This window comes from Syngnathus floridae, chromosome 8 (genome assembly GCF_059516105.1).
Source record: "Syngnathus floridae isolate MCC-2025c chromosome 8, RoL_Sflo_1.0, whole genome shotgun sequence".
Taxonomy (NCBI): domain Eukaryota; kingdom Metazoa; phylum Chordata; class Actinopteri; order Syngnathiformes; family Syngnathidae; genus Syngnathus; species Syngnathus floridae.
This window is the reverse complement of record NC_142420.1, coordinates 1166058-1184535: the sequence shown is the minus strand read 5'-3', so window position 1 is coordinate 1184535 and position 18478 is coordinate 1166058. Positions and strand designations below refer to the sequence as shown.

Here is an 18478-nt window from a genome sequence, read left to right as displayed (position 1 = left end):
TTTGTCACTGATGAGCTCCCCTCCCATTCCGCTATGTCCTTAGGTGACTCTGCTGAACTTCATGATAACCCCGGAGGGCATCCAGGACCAACTACTGGGCATCGTGGTGGCCCGCGAGAGGCCCGACCTTGAGGAAGAGAAGCAGGCTCTCATCCTTCAAGGAGCTGAGAACAAAAGGTCCACCCCCCCACCGCATTCACTTGCACCTAAAAAGGGTCTCCCGCTCTTTTTCAACCTCACATCTCTCTCTCTCCACATGCAGGCAGTTGAAGGAAATTGAGGACAAAATCCTGCAGGTGCTGTCCTCCTCGGAGGGCAACATCCTGGAGGACGAAACGGCCGTGACCATCCTGTCGCAGTCCAAGGTGCTGGCCAACGAAATCACAGAGAAGCAGGCGGTGGCCGAGGTGACGGAGGTGAAGATCGACGAGACTCGCCTGGGCTACAAACCCATCGCCATTCACTCGGCCATCCTCTTCTTCGCCATCGCCGACCTGGCCAACATCGAGCCCATGTACCAGTACTCCCTCACCTGGTTCATCAACCTCTTCATCAGCTCCATCGACAACTCGGACAAGAGCGAAGACTTGGAGGAGAGGTGAGCGGCGCCCGGAAAAAATTTAAATGAACCCACGCGTATCACCCGTCCCGTGTTCTCCAGGCTGCGGATTCTGAGGGATCACTTCACCTACTCGCTCTACGTCAACGTGTGTCGCTCGCTCTTTGAGAAAGACAAGCTGCTCTTCTCCTTCTGCCTCTGCGTCAGTCTGCTGATGCACCGCAAGCTGGTAGGAAAACACTCGCACCAACATTTTGCCAGCTGATGACGAGCATTGTGACCGGCCCGCAAAATATTAATGCTCAATATAAACACCAACACTTTTACGTCAGGCAAAAAACCCCCAAAAGTTAATTCTGCTGCACAACAAATAAATATGGTAGGTGAACGAGGAAGACTGGCACTTCCTGTTGACGGGCGGCGTGGGTCTGGACAACCCCTACTCCAACCCCTGTACGTGGATGCCCAAGAAGTCCTGGGACGAGTTTTGCCGCCTGGACGCCATGGAGCCATTCAAAGGCTTGCGTAGGGACATGGCCCAAAACAGGAACATGTGGAAGGAGGTCTACGACAGTCCGGTGAGTGGCGCCTTCTGATGACAGGCACTGAGGGCCGACTGTACATTACACACACACAATCCTACCCTGCAAAGTTATGCTTTAAAATATTATCAATGATATTTAATATCACTAAATGATATTAAATTATTAAATATATATATATGAAATGATAAATAAACGCAAAACACGTCCACTAACAAACACTTGAGTAGTGCTTCAAAAGTGTCTGGCTAAAGTTTCTTAAGAGCAAAATTGTCCAAAATTGTTTGCCTGTGCAATTCAACTCCGCCATGTTAAATGATAAAGGAACTGAAACTTTATCTAATTAAATCTCTTCATTCCCTATTTTGCTAGAAGCATCCGCGCTGTTTGGATGCACCAACAGCTGTTAAATTGTTATGTCGTGCACGTATTGTGCAGCACACACACATGCACACACACACACACACACACGCACACGCTTTGATTTATAATCAACACACTCAGCCACCACACTTGGATCTAATTAAATCCAGTTTGTTCCAGTTGCAGAATTTACATTGGTTGGGTCTCAGTTGCCAGAACAGCTGTTCAGTCAAGTTCACACCGTACGAGCGCACCCCCCCCCCCCCCCACCTCCCCCTCCCCTGAGAGCCGAACGAGGTCTTCCCGTCTCGCAGACGCTAAACATCGCTCACTTGCCCACAGTGTCTGCGTTTCTTCTTGCCCCCTTCTTGTTGGCTGCATCTTTTTCTGACCCTCCAACATATATATACATCTTCCTCGCCGTGTTCTCTGCGCGCCTGCACCCATGACAAATCACTTCCCCATTTTTGGCTTTAATTGCAATGATTCATCTTGGAACGGTTCAATAAAACAGCCAAGGGGCCGCCACCCCTAAAGTTGACAAATAATGTGTAAATAAGTTGCGCAATAAGGGCCACCTTCTCCTGTCCGTGAACGCGTCTCGTAACGGGTTTGGTGTCGTGTGCGCCGCGTGCAGGAGCCCCACCAGACGCCGCTGCCCAACGAATGGCAGGAGAAGCTGAGCCAGTTTCAGAGGATGCTGGTGATCCGATGTCTCCGGCCTGACAAGGTTGGCGCCGGCCGTCATTTTCTTTCATTTGAATGCTCCTCTTGACTTTCTTTGCGGCCGGCAGATTATTCCCATGGTGCAGCAGTTTGTTTCCGACAGTCTGGGCCGGCCCTTCATCGAGGCGCCGCCCTTCAACCTGAGCAACGCCTTCGGCGACAGCCACTGTTGCGCACCGCTCATCTTCATCCTGTCCCCGGGCTCCGACCCCATGGCGGCTCTGCTCAAGTTTGGACACGAAAAGGTGCCCAGACACCAGACGGTTGAGCCGCAACACAAAACTCGAGCTGACTGACTCTTCATTTGGCAGGAGAGTCATTTTGTTCGAAAGTCAAATGTGGATGAGACCACGTCAGCTTTCCGCTAATCATTTTTGTTCTTGAAATGACAAGATGGTGCATCTCGCGCGTTGCAGGGCTTCACGGGGGACAAGCTGACGTCGCTTTCTCTGGGCCAAGGCCAAGGTCCCATCGCCATGAAAATGATCCAGTCGGGGATCGCCGACGGCACCTGGGTGGTTCTGCAGAACTGTCACTTGGCCACTTCGTGGATGTCCACGTTGGAAAGAGTCTGCGAGGTCACAACTATGCCGAGCCCGTCCGTACCACAAGCTGGTTTTGCGTTCCCCCTCGAATTTGAACTGCCTTTTGCGCAGGAGCTGAACCCGGAGTCCACGCACCCGGAATTCCGCTTATGGCTCACCAGCTACCCGTCGCCCACCTTCCCGGTGGCCGTGCTCCAGAACGGCGTCAAGATGACCAACGAGGCTCCCAAAGGCCTGAGGCCCAATATCGTGCGCTGCTTCTTGATGGACCCCATCTCCGACCCAAACTGGTTCGACAGCTGCAGCAAGCCGGTGGGTCGGGGGCGCCCTTTGCTTCTTCCCCGCCACGGCCGTCCCGTGGCCCTTTGATCCTCTTCCGAGGCCGCTACGGCTAACCTTTCGTGTGTGTGTGTGTTTCCAGGGCGTGTTCAAGAAACTCCTCTACGGCTTGTGTTTCTTCCACGCTCTCACCCAAGAGAGAAGAAAGTTCGGACCGCTGGGATGGAACATTCCGTACGAGTTCAACGAGACCGACCTTCGCATCTCCGTGATGCAGTTACAGATGTTCCTCGAGCAACATCAGGTTTTTTTTTTCACACCTCCGTCGTATCCTCGCCGTGGCTATGCTAATAAGTCTCGCGACCGTCTCACATTAGCAATATTCCACAGCACCTTTGAACAGTTTTACCCATTGTCAAGGATTGCACCGTTGCCATGGTGACATAAATGTGTAACTTTTTCTAATGACCTGACATTTTCATTCTCAAGTGCTGCTGAATTTTGAAGCCCTTCAGCCTCCAGAAAATGCCAAACGCGCAGCCTTTGTTCACCCTTCATTATGTCAGAGAGACTTTGAGAAGACCATATCCAGCCATATCACAATGATCTCATTTTCCATATCAGGAGACAATATGATTTATGATGTTTTTAGTTAATATTTATGATTTATTATATTACATATGTATTTTATTGCATTTTTTTCATTTCTCTCAAAGGACTTTTGAAGTCATCCGTCGCCGTAATATTGTTTTGTGATACAACGTGAATTCCACCAGGAAGTGCCGTTCGATGCCCTGCGTTACATGACGGGCGAGTGCAACTACGGCGGCCGCGTGACGGACGACTGGGACAGACGGACGTTGCGCACCATCCTCGCCATCTTCTACGACCAGAAGCTGGTGGAAGACGCCAACTACAAGTTTGACCCCAGCGGGATCTACTTTGCCCCCCCCGAAGGAGACGTAAGTACAGTCGGTGGACACACTTGTGTGGACCTGCAGGCAAGTGGCGACAATATGGAAAGACAAACAATATGCGTGTTGCGTTGCACTTGCCTCTCAAGTGTGCCCCCCCCCCTCTCGCCCCCAAGCATGCATCTTTTATTCATGAACTGGCATTAACATAGTCATTAGAACAAATGTCAGCCGTCCCACGTGCTGTGTTACCAGCAAGCTTTTTCTCACTCTCTTTTTTGTTTCTCCCAAGTACGACAGTTACATCGAGTATACCAAATCGCTGCCCCTCAACCCCTCGCCGGAAATCTTCGGCATGAATGCCAACGCCGACATCACCAAGGACCAGTCGGAGACACAGTTACTGTTTGATAGCATCTTGCTAACACAGGTACTCACACCTTCTTGCTACTTTCTAATCACAGTCTGACCGCCTCCCGCTACATCGTGGGTGTTTGTACATTTTTGTTAAACTTTCTGTTTAATGTCATCAAGTAAATAGTGGCATATTTTTCAAGATTTAGATTTTGAGACAGGCGATTGGGGCCAAATGCCAGCTGTCATACTTTGTTAGAAAGTTGGCGGGGGAAAAAAAAAAAAAAAGAACTTCGGCCACTAGTTCCCAAGTGACAGGCCCAGTCTATCATTTTAGGACACCCCAAAAAATGGACCCAAGTTGAACACAAAGTGGGCCATTTGGTTTGAATGGAGGCCATTTGGGGCACCTACTTTGACCGAGTCCTCCTGGGTCCAAACATGACATTAACATCATCAGTGTGACAATCAGTAACTTCAGCTTCAGGTGACTCAGACAGAGACATCTTCAAACCATTATTATTATAGGATGATAACCATGGAAATTCAATTCCAATGCAAGGATGTGTTCCAAAATCCAGTATAGCCAAGTGTATGGTTATACACAATTCAAATAAATCCACATTCCATTGTCAAACAAATCCCATTTCAAGTTGAGTTTCCATGTATTAAGCACTTCATGAAAGTTTCTTACTTAATGTGAGTGTCAGTTTCAGTTCAGTTTAAATTTCAAAGGTTAGATGTTGTATAGTTCTTGTCACACGCTCACCTTAAAACACTGCGTCAGCTGTTGCTCATACCTTTTTGAAGGTGGAGGTAGAATGTCCAAAATGGAGGCATGCAGGCAGAGGGAGGGAGGCAATGGCAGGCAGGCAGGCAGGCAGGCAAGGCAAGCAAGGCAAGGGTGGTAGGCCAAACAAGGAAAGGGGGAATGGCAGCCAGGCAAGCAGGTGGCACACAAGTGCAAATCCAAATTGTTTGTACTCCAACTGAGGTTTCAACATAAAGGGTTCCAAGAAGTAAACTAAAGTTTGTTTTCAAGTTCCAAAAAAAATACGAGCTTGGAGCAGGCTTGAAGTAGTTTGAAGCGGCCTATATCTTCTTTGTCTAACTGAGACTGACTACTGGCAGCCATCTTCACCTGATCAGGTGACTGATCAGGTGACTAAACAGGTGACCGAAGGCTTTGTCAAATAAAAGTCCATAGCCTAAAGCCAACAAATCTTAAACAAAAATAAGAATTGAAGCCAAGAAAACTCAATTTGAATGAGTAAGATATAAAGCGAATCAGGGCCGAGTCAATCTCTGACCCCACAAACATGCGAATGAGTAGTTTTGGCGCGCCAGCGTGAAACACGGCGCGTGCCAACGAGGCCGTTGGCCGCCTTCCCGCACGCTACGCCCAAGTTTGGCCCGCATCCCAGGTCTTCATTTGGAGAACGCTCGCTCGCTCGCTCCCTCGCTCGTTCGCTCCCTCGCTCGCTTCCTACCGAGAATATTTCCATTTCAGCCAAAACAGGCCTGACAGCCAGGGAAGGCTTGATCCGTGCATATGCTCGCCGCACACACACACACACACACACACACACACGATCAGCTTGCAGCAACATTCCTGGGGGGGGCCCTCCGTCTTTTTACATGTTAACTTGCCAGGCTTCAATATTTGATTGCGCGCTGTTGAAATATGCGATGCAAGACTAATTAAAGGCAAAGTACAAATGCATTTTTTAGCTGTTTGTTGAGCCTTCTCCAAAAAGGACATGCAAATTCTCCTTGAGAGGCCCGGCTCGCCTTTGACGTTGCCGAGGCCGCCGCTGCCGCCGCCGCCGCCACCGTGTGATGTCACATCATTAGCGCCTGCCTGCCTGCTCGCCACCGCTGCTGGAAAAGGAAAAGTTTCCCTCTGTCAGATGATGTCACATTTCCAGCTTGGCTCATATGCATATTCACTTACTGTAAACAGATCAAATGCAAGACATTTCATGTTGCTCCAGCTCTTGAGCACAAACTTATTTTTTGGGTGGGGGGGTGGGGGGCGATACATTTGTTTTACTCTCCCCATTTCGCAACAGATTCACTGTGTAAAATGTTTGTTGCTCCAATTTGAATATTTTCATTCTTTCACCTGCTTCTGCTGCTTTAGGCTTCAGGTCACCTCTTGTTTCAGCATTTGCAGGGCGATAAATAATTGCCTCCGCTGTTAAACAGGGTGTGCACTGACCTTTGGAGACACTTGCTTCATTCAGGGACTCCAATGAACAAGATGAATTTCCATGACCTGGACTTTGTTAGCATTCGAACACATTCTCATCGGTCGCTCTCAGTGACAGCAAAGCAGGCGGAACGAAAGCCAGCTCGGTCGAGCGCCGAGCCGTGCTGGGCCGTCATTAGCTCGTAATTCTACAAACAGACGGCGGCCGGGGGGGTTGAACAAATGACCAAATTCACGGAGGCGCGCCAGCAAGTGCAAAAAAAAAGACGTCTCCGGCAACTTACAGTCAAGTTGGACTGACTCCACGAATAAACACTTGGGATGAAAGGCAAAGCCGCCCAAATACGTCTGTTCCAATGCAAGTGAATCCATCATTTGACAATTCAAAGAAGCTTGCCATCTACGCGGGGTTCCCTCCCACATCCGCTCCGCATGACGCCCGCCGCCTCTCTCCCTCTGATCAGTCCCGCTCGTCAGGCGGAGACGCCAAGTCGTCGGACGACATGGTGTTCGAGGTGGCCGCCGACATCCTCAGCAAGCTGCCGGCCGACTTTGACCTGGAGCTGGTCATGCTGCACTTCCCCACCAGCTACAACGAGAGCATGAACACCGTGCTGGTGCAGGAGATGGGCCGCTTCAACAATCTGCTCTGCATCATCCGAGAGTCCTGCATCGACCTCCAGAAAGCCATCAAGGTACACGCATGCGGGAAAACGGCAGTTTTGCACAAGCAAATTCTCAAAAGCCGCAATTCGTTCCAGTCCGTGTTGTTTGGTTTTGCTCGTTTTCCTTTCTCCCCTGTCAACGTGTAAGAAAGGTAGAACTTGTTGTAAGACGAGGGCTTGCGCGCAGGGCCTGGTGGTGATGTCGTCCGAGCTGGAGGAGGTGGTGAGCAGCATCTTGAAAGGCAAAATTCCGGGCATGTGGATGAAGAGGTCCTACCCCAGCCTCAAGCCTCTGGGAAGCTACATCAACGACTTCCTGGAGCGACTCCAGTTCTTGCAGGTATGTGGACACCTAGGGTCAGGAAGGCTCGAGATGAGCTCCAACGTCGGAACCCGTCGACCGCGAGGTGGACGCGCTAACCACGCCGCCGCCGCCTTTTTTGTCCTTCCTCGACAGGAATGGTTCGACAACGGCACCCCGGCCGTATTCTGGGTGTCGGGGTTCTTCTTCACGCAGGCCTTCCTCACGGGCAGCCAGCAGAACTACGCCAGGAAGCACACCATCCCCATCGACTTACTGGGCTTCGATTTTGAGGTCCTGGAGGACGTCAAGTACAAGCGAGCTCCTGACGACGGTAAGACCGGAGCTATGACGGTTTGCGCTCGGAAGCAGTCGTGGTGGAGATTGAGAAGCTGAAGCTAATTGACAACTGGCGAATAGTGAAAGTGAAGAAGAACAAGAAGAAAGAAAAATCAGGCCTCCAGCTGGGCTCCAACACGCTAACGCTTGCTAGGCTGCTAATGTCATCTCGGCGACACACTATTATCTCCAAATGTCTTCTTCCCTTGACGTGGTTTTGCCTCATTGGAGACGAGCAGTGTACAAAAAACACGGCAGATGGCGGCCATTGGTTTACAAAGAGTATCACTGCTGCTGCTTCGGCCACTTCTACTCAGGTGTAGGAATGAAAATGGGAGCTGGCACCTGAAGATGACAAATGGGCATCAACACTCTTTTGTGTCCTCTCAGGTGTGTACATCCGCGGCCTGTTCCTGGATGGCGCCCGCTGGGACAGGAAGACCAAACTTCTGGCCGAGTCATACCCCAAAGTGCTGCATGACACCATGCCTGTGGTGAGTCAGGAACATTTGCATTAGCATTAGGGCTAGCTGCGTGCGGGACTGCAACTCGGGCGGGGTCAAACAGTTTCGCGACCATGATGAAGCAAGTGAAACTTTTCCAAATGAGGCATTGTGACCCTGGCGTTTATCGAAAGGACTCCACAAAATGACGAGAGATAAATTTAATAGATGAATTAACCCTGAATGCTACGCCTCCTTATATAATAGCCTTCTAATCCGCCTTTTTCTTTGAAGGTGGTGCTTAGTTTATCGCTAAACCGTCCTGAGGTGTCTTCTCTTTTTTTTTTTTCTTTTTCAAGCACTATTGTGATGATTGTGAAATGGCCAAAGCTCTTTTCCCGCCGTTTGCGTTGCTGAATTAGCGGCGCTCGTGTGAAGCAAATGGAAGTAGACGGGAGATTCAAAGTGCCAGCAGCAAGTCATCAGGTTTTTGCCTGATTGTTTTTCTACCTCGTTGTCGCCCTGAGTGCTGATGAATAATGCACATGACATAATTAAAAATGTGTTTATTATTCACGGGGAGCGGCAAACAACCGAGGCCGCTTTGAAATGCAAATGAGGAGGACTCGCTTGTTTTTGGTTTTTTTTTGGTTACGCTTGTTTTTGGGCTTTTTCGTGACGTCGTTGTTGCGAGTGGCCCACTTGATCTTTTGCTTTCGCCTCAAGGGACGGACACCTCGTCGCCGTTCTCGTTTCATGTTTGCGTCCACTAAAGTTTCAATTTGGGCCCAAGTGTTTGCGCTTGACGCGTCCACCTGTGCCTCTCGTTGTTTCCCTCGCGACTCAGATGTGGCTGAAGCCCATCAAGCGCCTGGAAATTCCCGAACGCATGTGCTACTTATCACCCGTCTACAAGACCAGCGAGCGACGGGGTACGCTGTCCACCACCGGCCACTCCACCAACTACGTCATCGCCATGACGCTCAACTCGGACGTGGACGCCGACCACTGGATCCGACGAGGGGTGGCGCTCCTCTGTCAGCTCAGCGCCTGAACAAAACCTTTTACGGCTTTACTCTTCTTTCCATGATCACGCATTCTATTTCTTTCCCGCTAAAGAGACAAAGTCTATTTGGTAAACAAGTCTGACTCATTCAAATGTACAAAGTTTGTTTTTGTGAAAATGAGCAGGGAACTCCCGAAAGTTGTTCTGAGCATTTGAAAAGACTAATGTGAAATCTTTAAAAAAAATGATGACGAATGAATGTCAATGCAACAAATAATGTCATGTCGTCTTTAAAATTTTGACCTTCTGGCTATTTTTGACCAACATATCAATCACTGTAGCTTCGTTTGTCGGACTCCGGCACACTCCGGAACGATTAAGGAACAAAATCTTGATGAGAAATCCTTTTAATGTTGCCCATTTGTTAGGACAGCATACGGACATACAACATAGCAAACCAAATTGCTGACCTTCATTTTACAAGCTATTCATCGTGCGCTTGCTCGGCTTTCTCGACGAAACTGAAAAGTTCAACATTCAAACTACAAGACAGCTGACCCGACCGACCCAATACAGTAGACAACAAATTTGACACCATGGAAACGGACATTACAAAAATGTCTTTGAAACCCTCCGCCTCATTATTAACGTCAATACGGAACATTTCAGGCACAACTTCATTGTATTTCTTGAATCATCAAATCGGTCATTTGAACAATTTCTCTTTGAATTTAGCTACAAAGCCAATTGAAGTTGGTCTAGATTGGAACTTGTGCAGCTTCAATTCATTTTTTTTCAAAGTCAACACAAAAGCACGCACTAGTTGCCGGTCATGCGATGGTCAGGATCATCGGATCCGCAAGAGTGACGACAAAAAAGTCAAAGATGTCACACGGTGACAGGTTCAAGTGGTCGCGCAAAAGCGGCCCAAAGTAGGCAATGCGGCCTCGCTCATCAGCAGCAGTGGAATGTCGATGGAAAGGGAGGAGATGACCTTTGGGGTCATGTCAAGATTGGACACGCAAGAATCACTAACAGTTTCACCAGATAGCAATGATTGAATTTAGAAAAAAGAAAAAAAACCACATCCTTTTATTATTTCGCAAATTCAAAGGAGATATTAAATCTCCACTTCATAGCGTCATTGGCAGCTTACACATTGTTAACACGACACGTTAATATGGAACTACACTAAATACCGCTCGGTGGAAACTAAAATCAACACTGCAATGAAGTGAAAAAAGAAAAAAGAATGAACTACAAATGAGACTGAATATCTGCTAAACGTTTCTCGAGGTCTCAGCTAATGCAAACATCAACGGCATTTATTTTCTTGACGCCACCGTTGGCACGCGCTTAGTTGGGCAGCGTGTTGCGCAATCGAGCCAACACAAACGGACAATTGCAAATTGTAAAGACAATTTTTGCCATCAAGTCCACAGTTGCTTCATTTCACATTTCAGGGTGCGCTAGTGAGCAAGTGGGGAGGTTGGAGGGAGGGAGGAAGGAAGGAAGCATCCTTTGCACAAACATCCAATTTGGACAAAACAAGTTGGAGAGGAGCGAAACGGCTCAGCTTCGTTCGGCTCGCTTGTGCTTTCAGGGAGTCACGCTTCGACGGGTGGCGCGTGGATGGATGGGGGGGGGGGGGCGTAAACATTACAAATGAGGTCAAGAATGCGACACCGCGATTGTCAACACCGAAAAGCCACCTTCAAAAGTCAAAGTGGAAGACGATGCGGTTCTCGAAGATGGCGATGAGCAGCATGATGGCGAACCCGGTCAGCAGGCCCAAGTTCTGCAGGATAAAGTGTCCCAGCTGGCAGCGCTTGTGCTCCTCGCTGTCGCCGTGGAGCAACTCCGGAAGCTGCCGAGAAAGAAAGCGGGCGGGATTGAGCGGAACCCGGAGACGAGACCAGCCCGACGGCGGGCGGTGCTCGCTCGCTTACCATGTCCACCAGAGCCACGTAGAGGAACATGCCGGCGGTGACGGCGAAGATCCAGCTGGTGACGTTGTGCGTGTACTGGCCCACGGCGGCGCCGATCACCATGCCCACGTAGGCCATGAGGGCCGACAGCAGGTTGTAGATGATGGCCTGCTTCACCGACATGCCCGCTTTCAGCAGCACCGCAAAGTCGCCTGGACACACGAGCGCAGCTTGAAGGAAAAAAACGATAATAGTTGTCGGCTCCGACCCGAAAGGCACCACTTCAAAAGGATTGGGAGGTTTACTGTTTTTTTCTGCGCCCTCTGTCTATGCTTCTCAGCGGAAATTTGAAAGGTGAGAGGAGTAGCGAGGAGGCGGCGGAGGCGGCGGTGGCGGCGGCGGCAGCCTCCATTTGCCTCCCCGCGTGCGACAAGTGGCTCTTCCTGGCTAATTAGCAGCATGCAGAAATGAGCCTCCACCATCAGCCGTCAGTCAAAACGCACTTGTAACCCGTAGCCCGACTCCTCCGCAGTGGCCCCCGCTGCGAATGAGCTTCAGCTGGCGACGGGCGTCTTTTGCCTGCTCCTCAGCCCCGCCCTTTTTGTTGTTGAACGGGAGCGCTTGACAAAAGGCCGGCGCCGCGTGCGTGCCAGCGTCCCGCCGGGTTCTTTCGCAAAGGCGAGGCCAACCATAATAAGCTCGAGACGGCATTCAACATCTGGATTCATGCGGCTAACACTCCCAAGAAGCCCTTCAGAATGCAAACACTGATTTCCAACAAGCGCCACAGGAGTTTAAGAGATGGATGAGTTTTAAAAAAAGGCAGCACTTTAGAGAAAAACAAAGACCCTCAGGGGGCCAATGCCAACCAAGACGCCGTCACTGAGCCACTCCAAATTTTCCACTTACCCAGTTCGTGAGGTAGTTCGTGGCAGAAAACAGCCACTGAAGTACTGAGGCCTCCTGTGAGGTTGGCGCTGAACGCCGCGCCTGCACACCACAAAAAGGTTTCCCCCCGTTAGACAGCGCACAACACGGCAAAAGAAGAGGAGGACTTTGTACCTATGGCCAGCCCGTCGCTGAAGTTATGCATGCCGTCGCCCATGATGACCATCCAGGCGATGCTGGAGATGCCGGCGTCCTTCATCTCCTGACGGGAGTGGCAATTGCCGCCGTGGGAGTGGCCGTGGCCGTGAGCGCGCCGCTTGGCCTTGCGTCCGTTCGCATTGGCGGGCGACAGGCTGCCGTCGGCCCCCACCTCGCCGGGGGACTCGGCCGTCGTCGGGTCGCGCCCGTCGTCGAGGGCGACGACGCTGCCGTCGGGCTCTGAACGGAAGGCGCGCGTCAGCGGATGGCAAAAGCCCGAGCCGGCGCTACTCACCGTCACCGCCGAGCGTCTTCAGGTGGACCCATTCGGCATCCGAGCGCCGATTCAATTGGTGGTCGGACAACTTGCTGCCGATCTTTCCGTCTTTGTTGGCGGCCTTGCCACAAGAAACAGCAAGTCAAAATTGCCGTCCAAACATCTGCCAGGAGTCTCGCGTCTTACCTTTTGATCCTTGTAGTGCTTAAACATGCCGACGCAATGCTCGAAGATGAAGAGGAGGTAAATGCCGGCCAAGGCCGTCAGGCCCTTCCACACGCCGTCAAAGTCGGTGGCCAGATCGTCGCCGTGGCTGGGGTCGCTGTGGTCGTGCTGCCCTCGAGACTGTCGGCGCAAAAAGCCGCTTGAGATCGGATCGGGTCCAGACGGGTGTTTTTTGGACTCACGTGAGGCAGCAGGTGAAGCAGAGCGTCGCCGCTGAGGGTGCCCACGGCCAGCGCCACCAGGAAGGTGAGCAGGAACTTGAAGCAGGACCCGTTGAGGATGGGCACCAAAACCACTCCCAGCAGAGACAGCAGGCTGATGATGGTGATGGACACGAAGCCCCACACCCAAATCCACACTGGAGACAAAAGCGAGAAAGTTTCAAAGCACAATCTGCTGTCATTTATTTTGTTGCGCGTTCAACGCCTTTGATGGAGGACACCGGGCGGAGCGAGCGACGGGCGCCATAAAAAGCCACGCTATTATTTCAAGTGTCAAAACAGCGCAAGGCCAAAGTGGAAAAAGTTGACGACTTTTTGGTCACAAAATGCTTAATGGAGTATGAAATTCAATGTCAGAGCAGCGCCGCCGCCGCCGCCGCCGCCGTGTTTGCTAAAGCGAAGCCGGATCCTTCACCGCCCACCTTTGCTTTGGGCTTTTATTGACCCGAGCGGATGGCGCAACATGTTGACAGCGAGGTTAGAGAAAATTAGAAAAATAATAAATAAAAGTCAAGTCTGGGCTGGATGCTTGCTCATCTTTGAGCACAGAAAATGTCAAATGACTTGATTGACATGCAAGTGGCGTCCGCTGCAACCGTTCCGCCTTTGACATTGGCTGCTTTGTGATTTTGGACCGCCACCTTGAAGCTTGACAAAGCTTTGCGAGATGATATACCACAGCCGTGCGTACTCTTTTCAATTCAAGGCTACATCTCTCAAGTAAGCGGAGAAAGAACGAATAAGTGGCAAAATGGCAGCGGCGCCACTGCCGCCGCCGCTGCTTCCCCTTGCGGAACGGACCCCAGGTGGCCAAGTTGGTGAGCAGATGATGCAGCTCGAGTGCTTTTTAGAGAAACCCAATCAAGCTGTCACTGTCTCATTAAGCAGCTGTAGGATTAAGAAACATCAGAGGAAAACATTTCCCTTGGCAAAGGTTCTTGCTCAGAAAACGGGCCCACATGCCTCTTGGCAGGCCGGAACGCCGCGAGCGAGGACAATTTGGAGGGCTGGCCGACATCTGGACCATTCGCCACGGCTCAACCTGGCCATAGCATTTCAAGTAGCGCTTAGCTTAGCGCTAAACGCGCAGCATCGAGGGACATTCATGAAGCGAGCATCGATGGAGACAAACAATCTTTTTGTGGTCTCAAAGGACCAAAGTGGAGCGCGCACATTTCACACGGATGTGCGTTGAAAAGTTTCAAAGGTCAAACAAAGTTCATTGAGAAAGTGCATTTCACCTGAAAGCCCGATATTCACACCAAGTGGTCCAAGTTGGCGAATAATGACGCCTGGGCCCTCTTTGAAGCCATCTGCTACCGTGATGTTTTGGCTCAAGGAGATCGGATCGTACCCAAAGGATTCGATGCTAGTTCCCGGCCAGATCAAACATTCTCAAATGCATCAAGTGGCCAACTATTTTCAGAGCTGACATTGTGTGCCTCTTCAAACAATCTAGTATGTGCATTTTTCTTTTCCCCAAGGTGCAACTTGCCATAAAAGCCAAATCATCCCCCGAGAGCGCGCCTCGTCGTTAAAACTGGCCTCGCTTTGGTTTTCAGTGCGCAAGCAGCTACACTTGACCGCTTTCTTATTAGTTACAGCAGGCAAAATGCAGCAATGACGCAGAGACGTCCACGACAGCCGTGAATGGCAGGCCGCAGGCACATTCAATTCAGCACATCTCCGGGTCATCGGCCGCACGCGGCTCACGCCCGTGTCGAGGTAAAGCCAGGCAACCAGAGCCGCCCAACCCGCCGCTCCACATCCTTTCCCCAATTATGAGTCTCCCGTGAGCCGCGCGGTGTCACTTAGACGCTCCTAATTGGCACGGCGCAAGAACGAGGTGCGGGCATTGTGGGAGCGCGACTGCAAATCTCCCCCACGGATGCCGGCGGGAGGTAAACGGAAGAAAGCCCCCGCGGCGTTGCCCACCGACGAATGGCGCCGTAGCGCCACTAACGAGGCGCCGTCGCTGCCCTTTTCCACTGGTTGGGGCCGTCTTCCTTGTTAACGTTTCCATTTTTAGGAGTGTGACGCAGTGCTGCCTGGAGCACATTTCTTTGATACAGGTTCCGGTCACACTTGCTTTTAATCATGAACAAAAGAGGGAGGGTGCTCATCCTCGTCCATTTGCTTCTTACAATTCAAATTGGGATCAACGATCAACGATTGCATCTCTCATTTGCAGTCCAGCCCCAAAAGTCACCTGCCGCGGCTTGGTGAACATTGTTCCACATCCCGTAACTAATTAACTCCAAAGGCTGTGATTCCGCCGTCATTTTCGTTGGCTCCTGTGAGCAATTTATGAAGAGCATTCCCCAAACCGCAATGGCTGTTAGCGATTCTTCAGTAAATGCAACCAAAAGGCACCAAATACATCTTTAGAATGGCGCTTGTGTTCTAATCAAGGTTGACATTTGGATTTATTCACATTTAGGGGGAAAACACTCCATTAGTTAGGAATGTTTTTTTGTTTTTGTTTTTTAAACTAAATCTGTTGATTTTAAAATGATGCTCTAGTGAGTTTTCATCAGTGCTCAGCACAGCAGAAAATGAGAGAAAAAAAGAAAGAAAATGGATTATTCCAACTGCGAGGGAGGGAAGGAGACAGCTAGCCTTTTTCACTATAGTGGAAATGAGACGATCTCAATTGTCAGGTAACTATAATTCGCAGCCCCAATTGCCCAACGTTTCTTGTCGGTCTGGTTTGGCTGGCTCCACTGCACCAGGTGGCATTGTTGCTCTTTTGCTGTGGGGACTCAATTTAAAAACAAAATGCTACTGCTCTTAATTAAGCATGTTATTTCAAATTGTTCCCCAGTCAGATTGCAGTTTTTATTTTGAAAGGCCTGCTTTGAGTGGCAATCTAACAAGAATGTTTTTCTTCAGCTTTTTGATGATCACGCAAGGCTATTAGAGTACCAACTTTCTCTAACGCAGATAACCAAATCAAAATCAGCAGATAGAATCATATCTTCTGGTTCAAGAAAAGGACAAAAGCGCAGGTAAACTTGATGAGCGTGAGTGACGAGATCACGCGGCGATCCTTAACCTCCTTTATGGCGCTGCTCTTTTTAATTAGTAACAGGGCCTTACGCAGACAATCTCCGTTTGTGACGATCCATGTTTATTTCTTGAGCAAAAAGTGCAGTATCAAATGATCGAAAGTGAGAAGTTAAAATGGCACCCAAAAAACGATTTGAATAGATCCAATGACTGGAGAGGCGAGAGGTTAAAATACTGCTTTGGTCAAGTTGATACAACCTGAACCCGTTGGAGTGCTTGATGAGACTTGACGTCTGCTGGCCTTCCTGTTCAGACTAAGTGCACTCCAAATCAAAGGGTGTGTGTGTGTGTGTGTGTCTGTGTGTGTGTGTGTGTGTGTGTGTGTGAGATCTCGTCTGCGCTAGCTGGAGTGCTGCCACGCTTCAGCTGCAATTCTTTGGACTGATCTTAGCGGATCGATGGATGCGCGCCTCTTACCGGAACTGACATTCTCTTTCACGTCCATCTGGTGGTAATGGCGGATGCACACGCGGCTGTCGATCTGATACAGCAGGGCGGGGCACAGGTAGGTGAACTGGCCCGGAGAGATGAGGGACTCGGGACTCAGCCCGTAGTAGGCGAGGAGCTGGGTCAGGTTCAAACACTGGGAGAGGAAAGGGAGACGGAATTTTGGCAAGCCAGCAAATGCCCGCTTGGGAAACACCTCCGACAAGTTTAAAAAAGCATTTTCATTTGTGTCACGCACGCTACCTCCTCATGCTTGTGAGCCAGGCCACCGGCGTGTCCCGCCAGAACGGCGCCCGGGACCGTGGCGGTGTCGGGCCCTCTGGGCGCTTCCCGTTTCGCTTTGTGAGAATGGCCGTGACCGTGATCTACTCCGTTTTTGTGCTCGTGGTTGTGATCGGAGAAGCCCGTGGCAGATAGGAGGGTTTTGTTTTGACCCCGTTGTCCTCGGACCCTTCCCAGCTTTTTGGGCCTCTTGGCCTTGGCCTCTGCGGGGGCGGGAGAGGTCCGCAGATCCGTTCGGTCGGTAGACGGATGCCTCGGGTCGGAGGGAGGCAAATCCGTGCCGCCTCGAGCGTGTTCCGAGTGTCGGTGGCCGTCATCTTCGGGATGATCGTGGCTCGGATCCGCGTCGTGCGCGTGATCGTGGCTCGGATCCGCGTCGTGCGCGTGATCGTGGCTCGGATCTGCGTCGTGCGCGTGATCGTGGCTCGGATCCGTGTCGTGCGCGTGATCGTGGCTCGGATCCGCGTCGTGTGCGTGATCGTGGCTGTGATTGTGATCGTGATGGTGTTTATGGGGGTGCTCCGAAGGTGCGCCGGGAGGCGTGGTGGAGGGCTGGCCGCACCGTGTGACCCCTTCTTCCGCGTGCGGCCGCTGGGTGTCGGGATCGTGATGCGCGTGGTCATGGTCGTGAGCCTCGCCGTGCGAGTGGAGGCCCTCCTGCACGTCCAGAATGTCTAGATGGGCCACGTGGTCGTGGCCGAGATCCTCGTGGTCCACGTCCACCACTTTGATTTGGCCTAGACCCAAGCTAACCAGCAGACTCTGGAATCCTTGGAAATCCAGCCGGTCCTTCTGGCCGTAACGCCGGAACAACTGGCGGATGTAGAAATGCTGCTCTTCCTCTAACGAAGCCCCCGAGGGATGCGGCGACTCCGCCGTCGGAGAAGCTCTTCTTACATACGGGTCCTGGGAAATCTGCAGGTCATTGTGGGTGTGGTTGGCGTGGCGATGAGCGCGGTGCTGCTGCTGCCGGTGGCCGTCGCCGTGACAGTGGCTGGACTGATGGTAGAGGAAGGTGAGCACGCACAGGAAACAAAATCTGGTGTGCACGTGGACTCGCATTGTGCTTGCCCGACTTCTGCTCCCCTGCAAAACAACAGTATTTTATTTATTTTTTTTTACATCACCGGCGATAAATAGTCAACAATTCTTCTCAATTGATTTGGATTCGCAGCCACCCGGCAGCTCACAGCTTCAGTTGCCGAGCAAGTTAGCTCAGTGCAGAGCGTGTTGTGCTCACTTTATTCCCTTCTGTCCTTGCCCGCGTCTTTCTTTTTTCTTCCCTTCTCGCCGCGGTCGCTAAAGAATACGCTTGAGCGCTCGAATTAGATGGGCTTCGTGTTAACGGGGCCTTGAGCTACTCGGCACAAGGAATAAAATTGCGACCGTGACGACGTTGACATCAGCTGCGGCTAACCTCAAAAGCTCTCAAAGGATATTTGGAGCACTGGCGATGCTGCGTTTATAACACAAAAGGTGCAAAAAAAAAAGTCAATAATATCGCATATGAATGCGATATCCACTTTCTGTTGCCATCCTGCCCAGAGAATTACGCATCTAATAAGCAAGATAAGCCTTGTGGAACACACAATCCAGGCTTGAGAGAATTGAGCAGCAAATTGCTTGTTCTCCTCACTCCCCCCAAAAAGAGCCCCAAGCAGCAATATCATCCGAGTCAAATGATCATCATAAGGT

General features: G+C 50.9%; 2 protein-coding genes across 6 annotated transcripts in view; one reads left to right on the top strand and one right to left on the bottom strand.

Annotated features, from left to right (window-relative positions):
- dnah7 (dynein, axonemal, heavy chain 7) overlaps positions 1-9899 on the top strand; it is a 28587-nt gene extending 18688 nt beyond the window's left edge. The window contains exons 51-67 of one of the 2 annotated variants that reach the window (XM_088383959.1): positions 44-177; positions 263-598; positions 662-788; positions 943-1137; positions 2102-2194; positions 2259-2435; positions 2607-2768; positions 2847-3047; positions 3157-3318; positions 3791-3976; positions 4221-4358; positions 6959-7189; positions 7347-7499; positions 7617-7794; positions 7881-8116; positions 8190-8293; positions 9090-9237. In XM_088383959.1, coding sequence (XP_088240085.1) covers positions 44-177; positions 263-598; positions 662-788; positions 943-1137; positions 2102-2194; positions 2259-2435; positions 2607-2768; positions 2847-3047; positions 3157-3318; positions 3791-3976; positions 4221-4358; positions 6959-7189; positions 7347-7499; positions 7617-7794; positions 7881-8116; positions 8190-8293; position 9090 — 2814 coding nt within the window. In that variant the 3' untranslated portion in view covers positions 9091-9237. Of the gene's footprint in view, positions 1-43; positions 178-262; positions 599-661; positions 789-942; positions 1138-2101; positions 2195-2258; positions 2436-2606; positions 2769-2846; positions 3048-3156; positions 3319-3790; positions 3977-4220; positions 4359-6958; positions 7190-7346; positions 7500-7616; positions 7795-7880; positions 8117-8189; positions 8294-9089 lie in introns of both variants that reach the window. The other variant, XM_088383960.1, reaches the window with a different exon arrangement.
- The window catches only part of slc39a10 (solute carrier family 39 member 10), a 48748-nt gene continuing 39909 nt past the window's right edge, over positions 9640-18478 (bottom strand). For all 4 annotated transcript variants that reach the window (XM_088383963.1, XM_088383962.1, XM_088383964.1 and 1 more), the window contains 9 exons: positions 16745-17869; positions 16472-16637; positions 12947-13122; positions 12726-12884; positions 12558-12660; positions 12239-12502; positions 12086-12166; positions 11198-11388; positions 9640-11115 (listed from right to left, as the gene is read on the bottom strand). In XM_088383963.1, coding sequence (XP_088240089.1) covers positions 10963-11115; positions 11198-11388; positions 12086-12166; positions 12239-12502; positions 12558-12660; positions 12726-12884; positions 12947-13122; positions 16472-16637; positions 16745-17845 — 2394 coding nt within the window. In that variant the 5' untranslated portion in view covers positions 17846-17869 and the 3' untranslated portion in view covers positions 9640-10962. The remainder of the gene's footprint in view (positions 11116-11197; positions 11389-12085; positions 12167-12238; positions 12503-12557; positions 12661-12725; positions 12885-12946; positions 13123-16471; positions 16638-16744; positions 17870-18478) is intronic.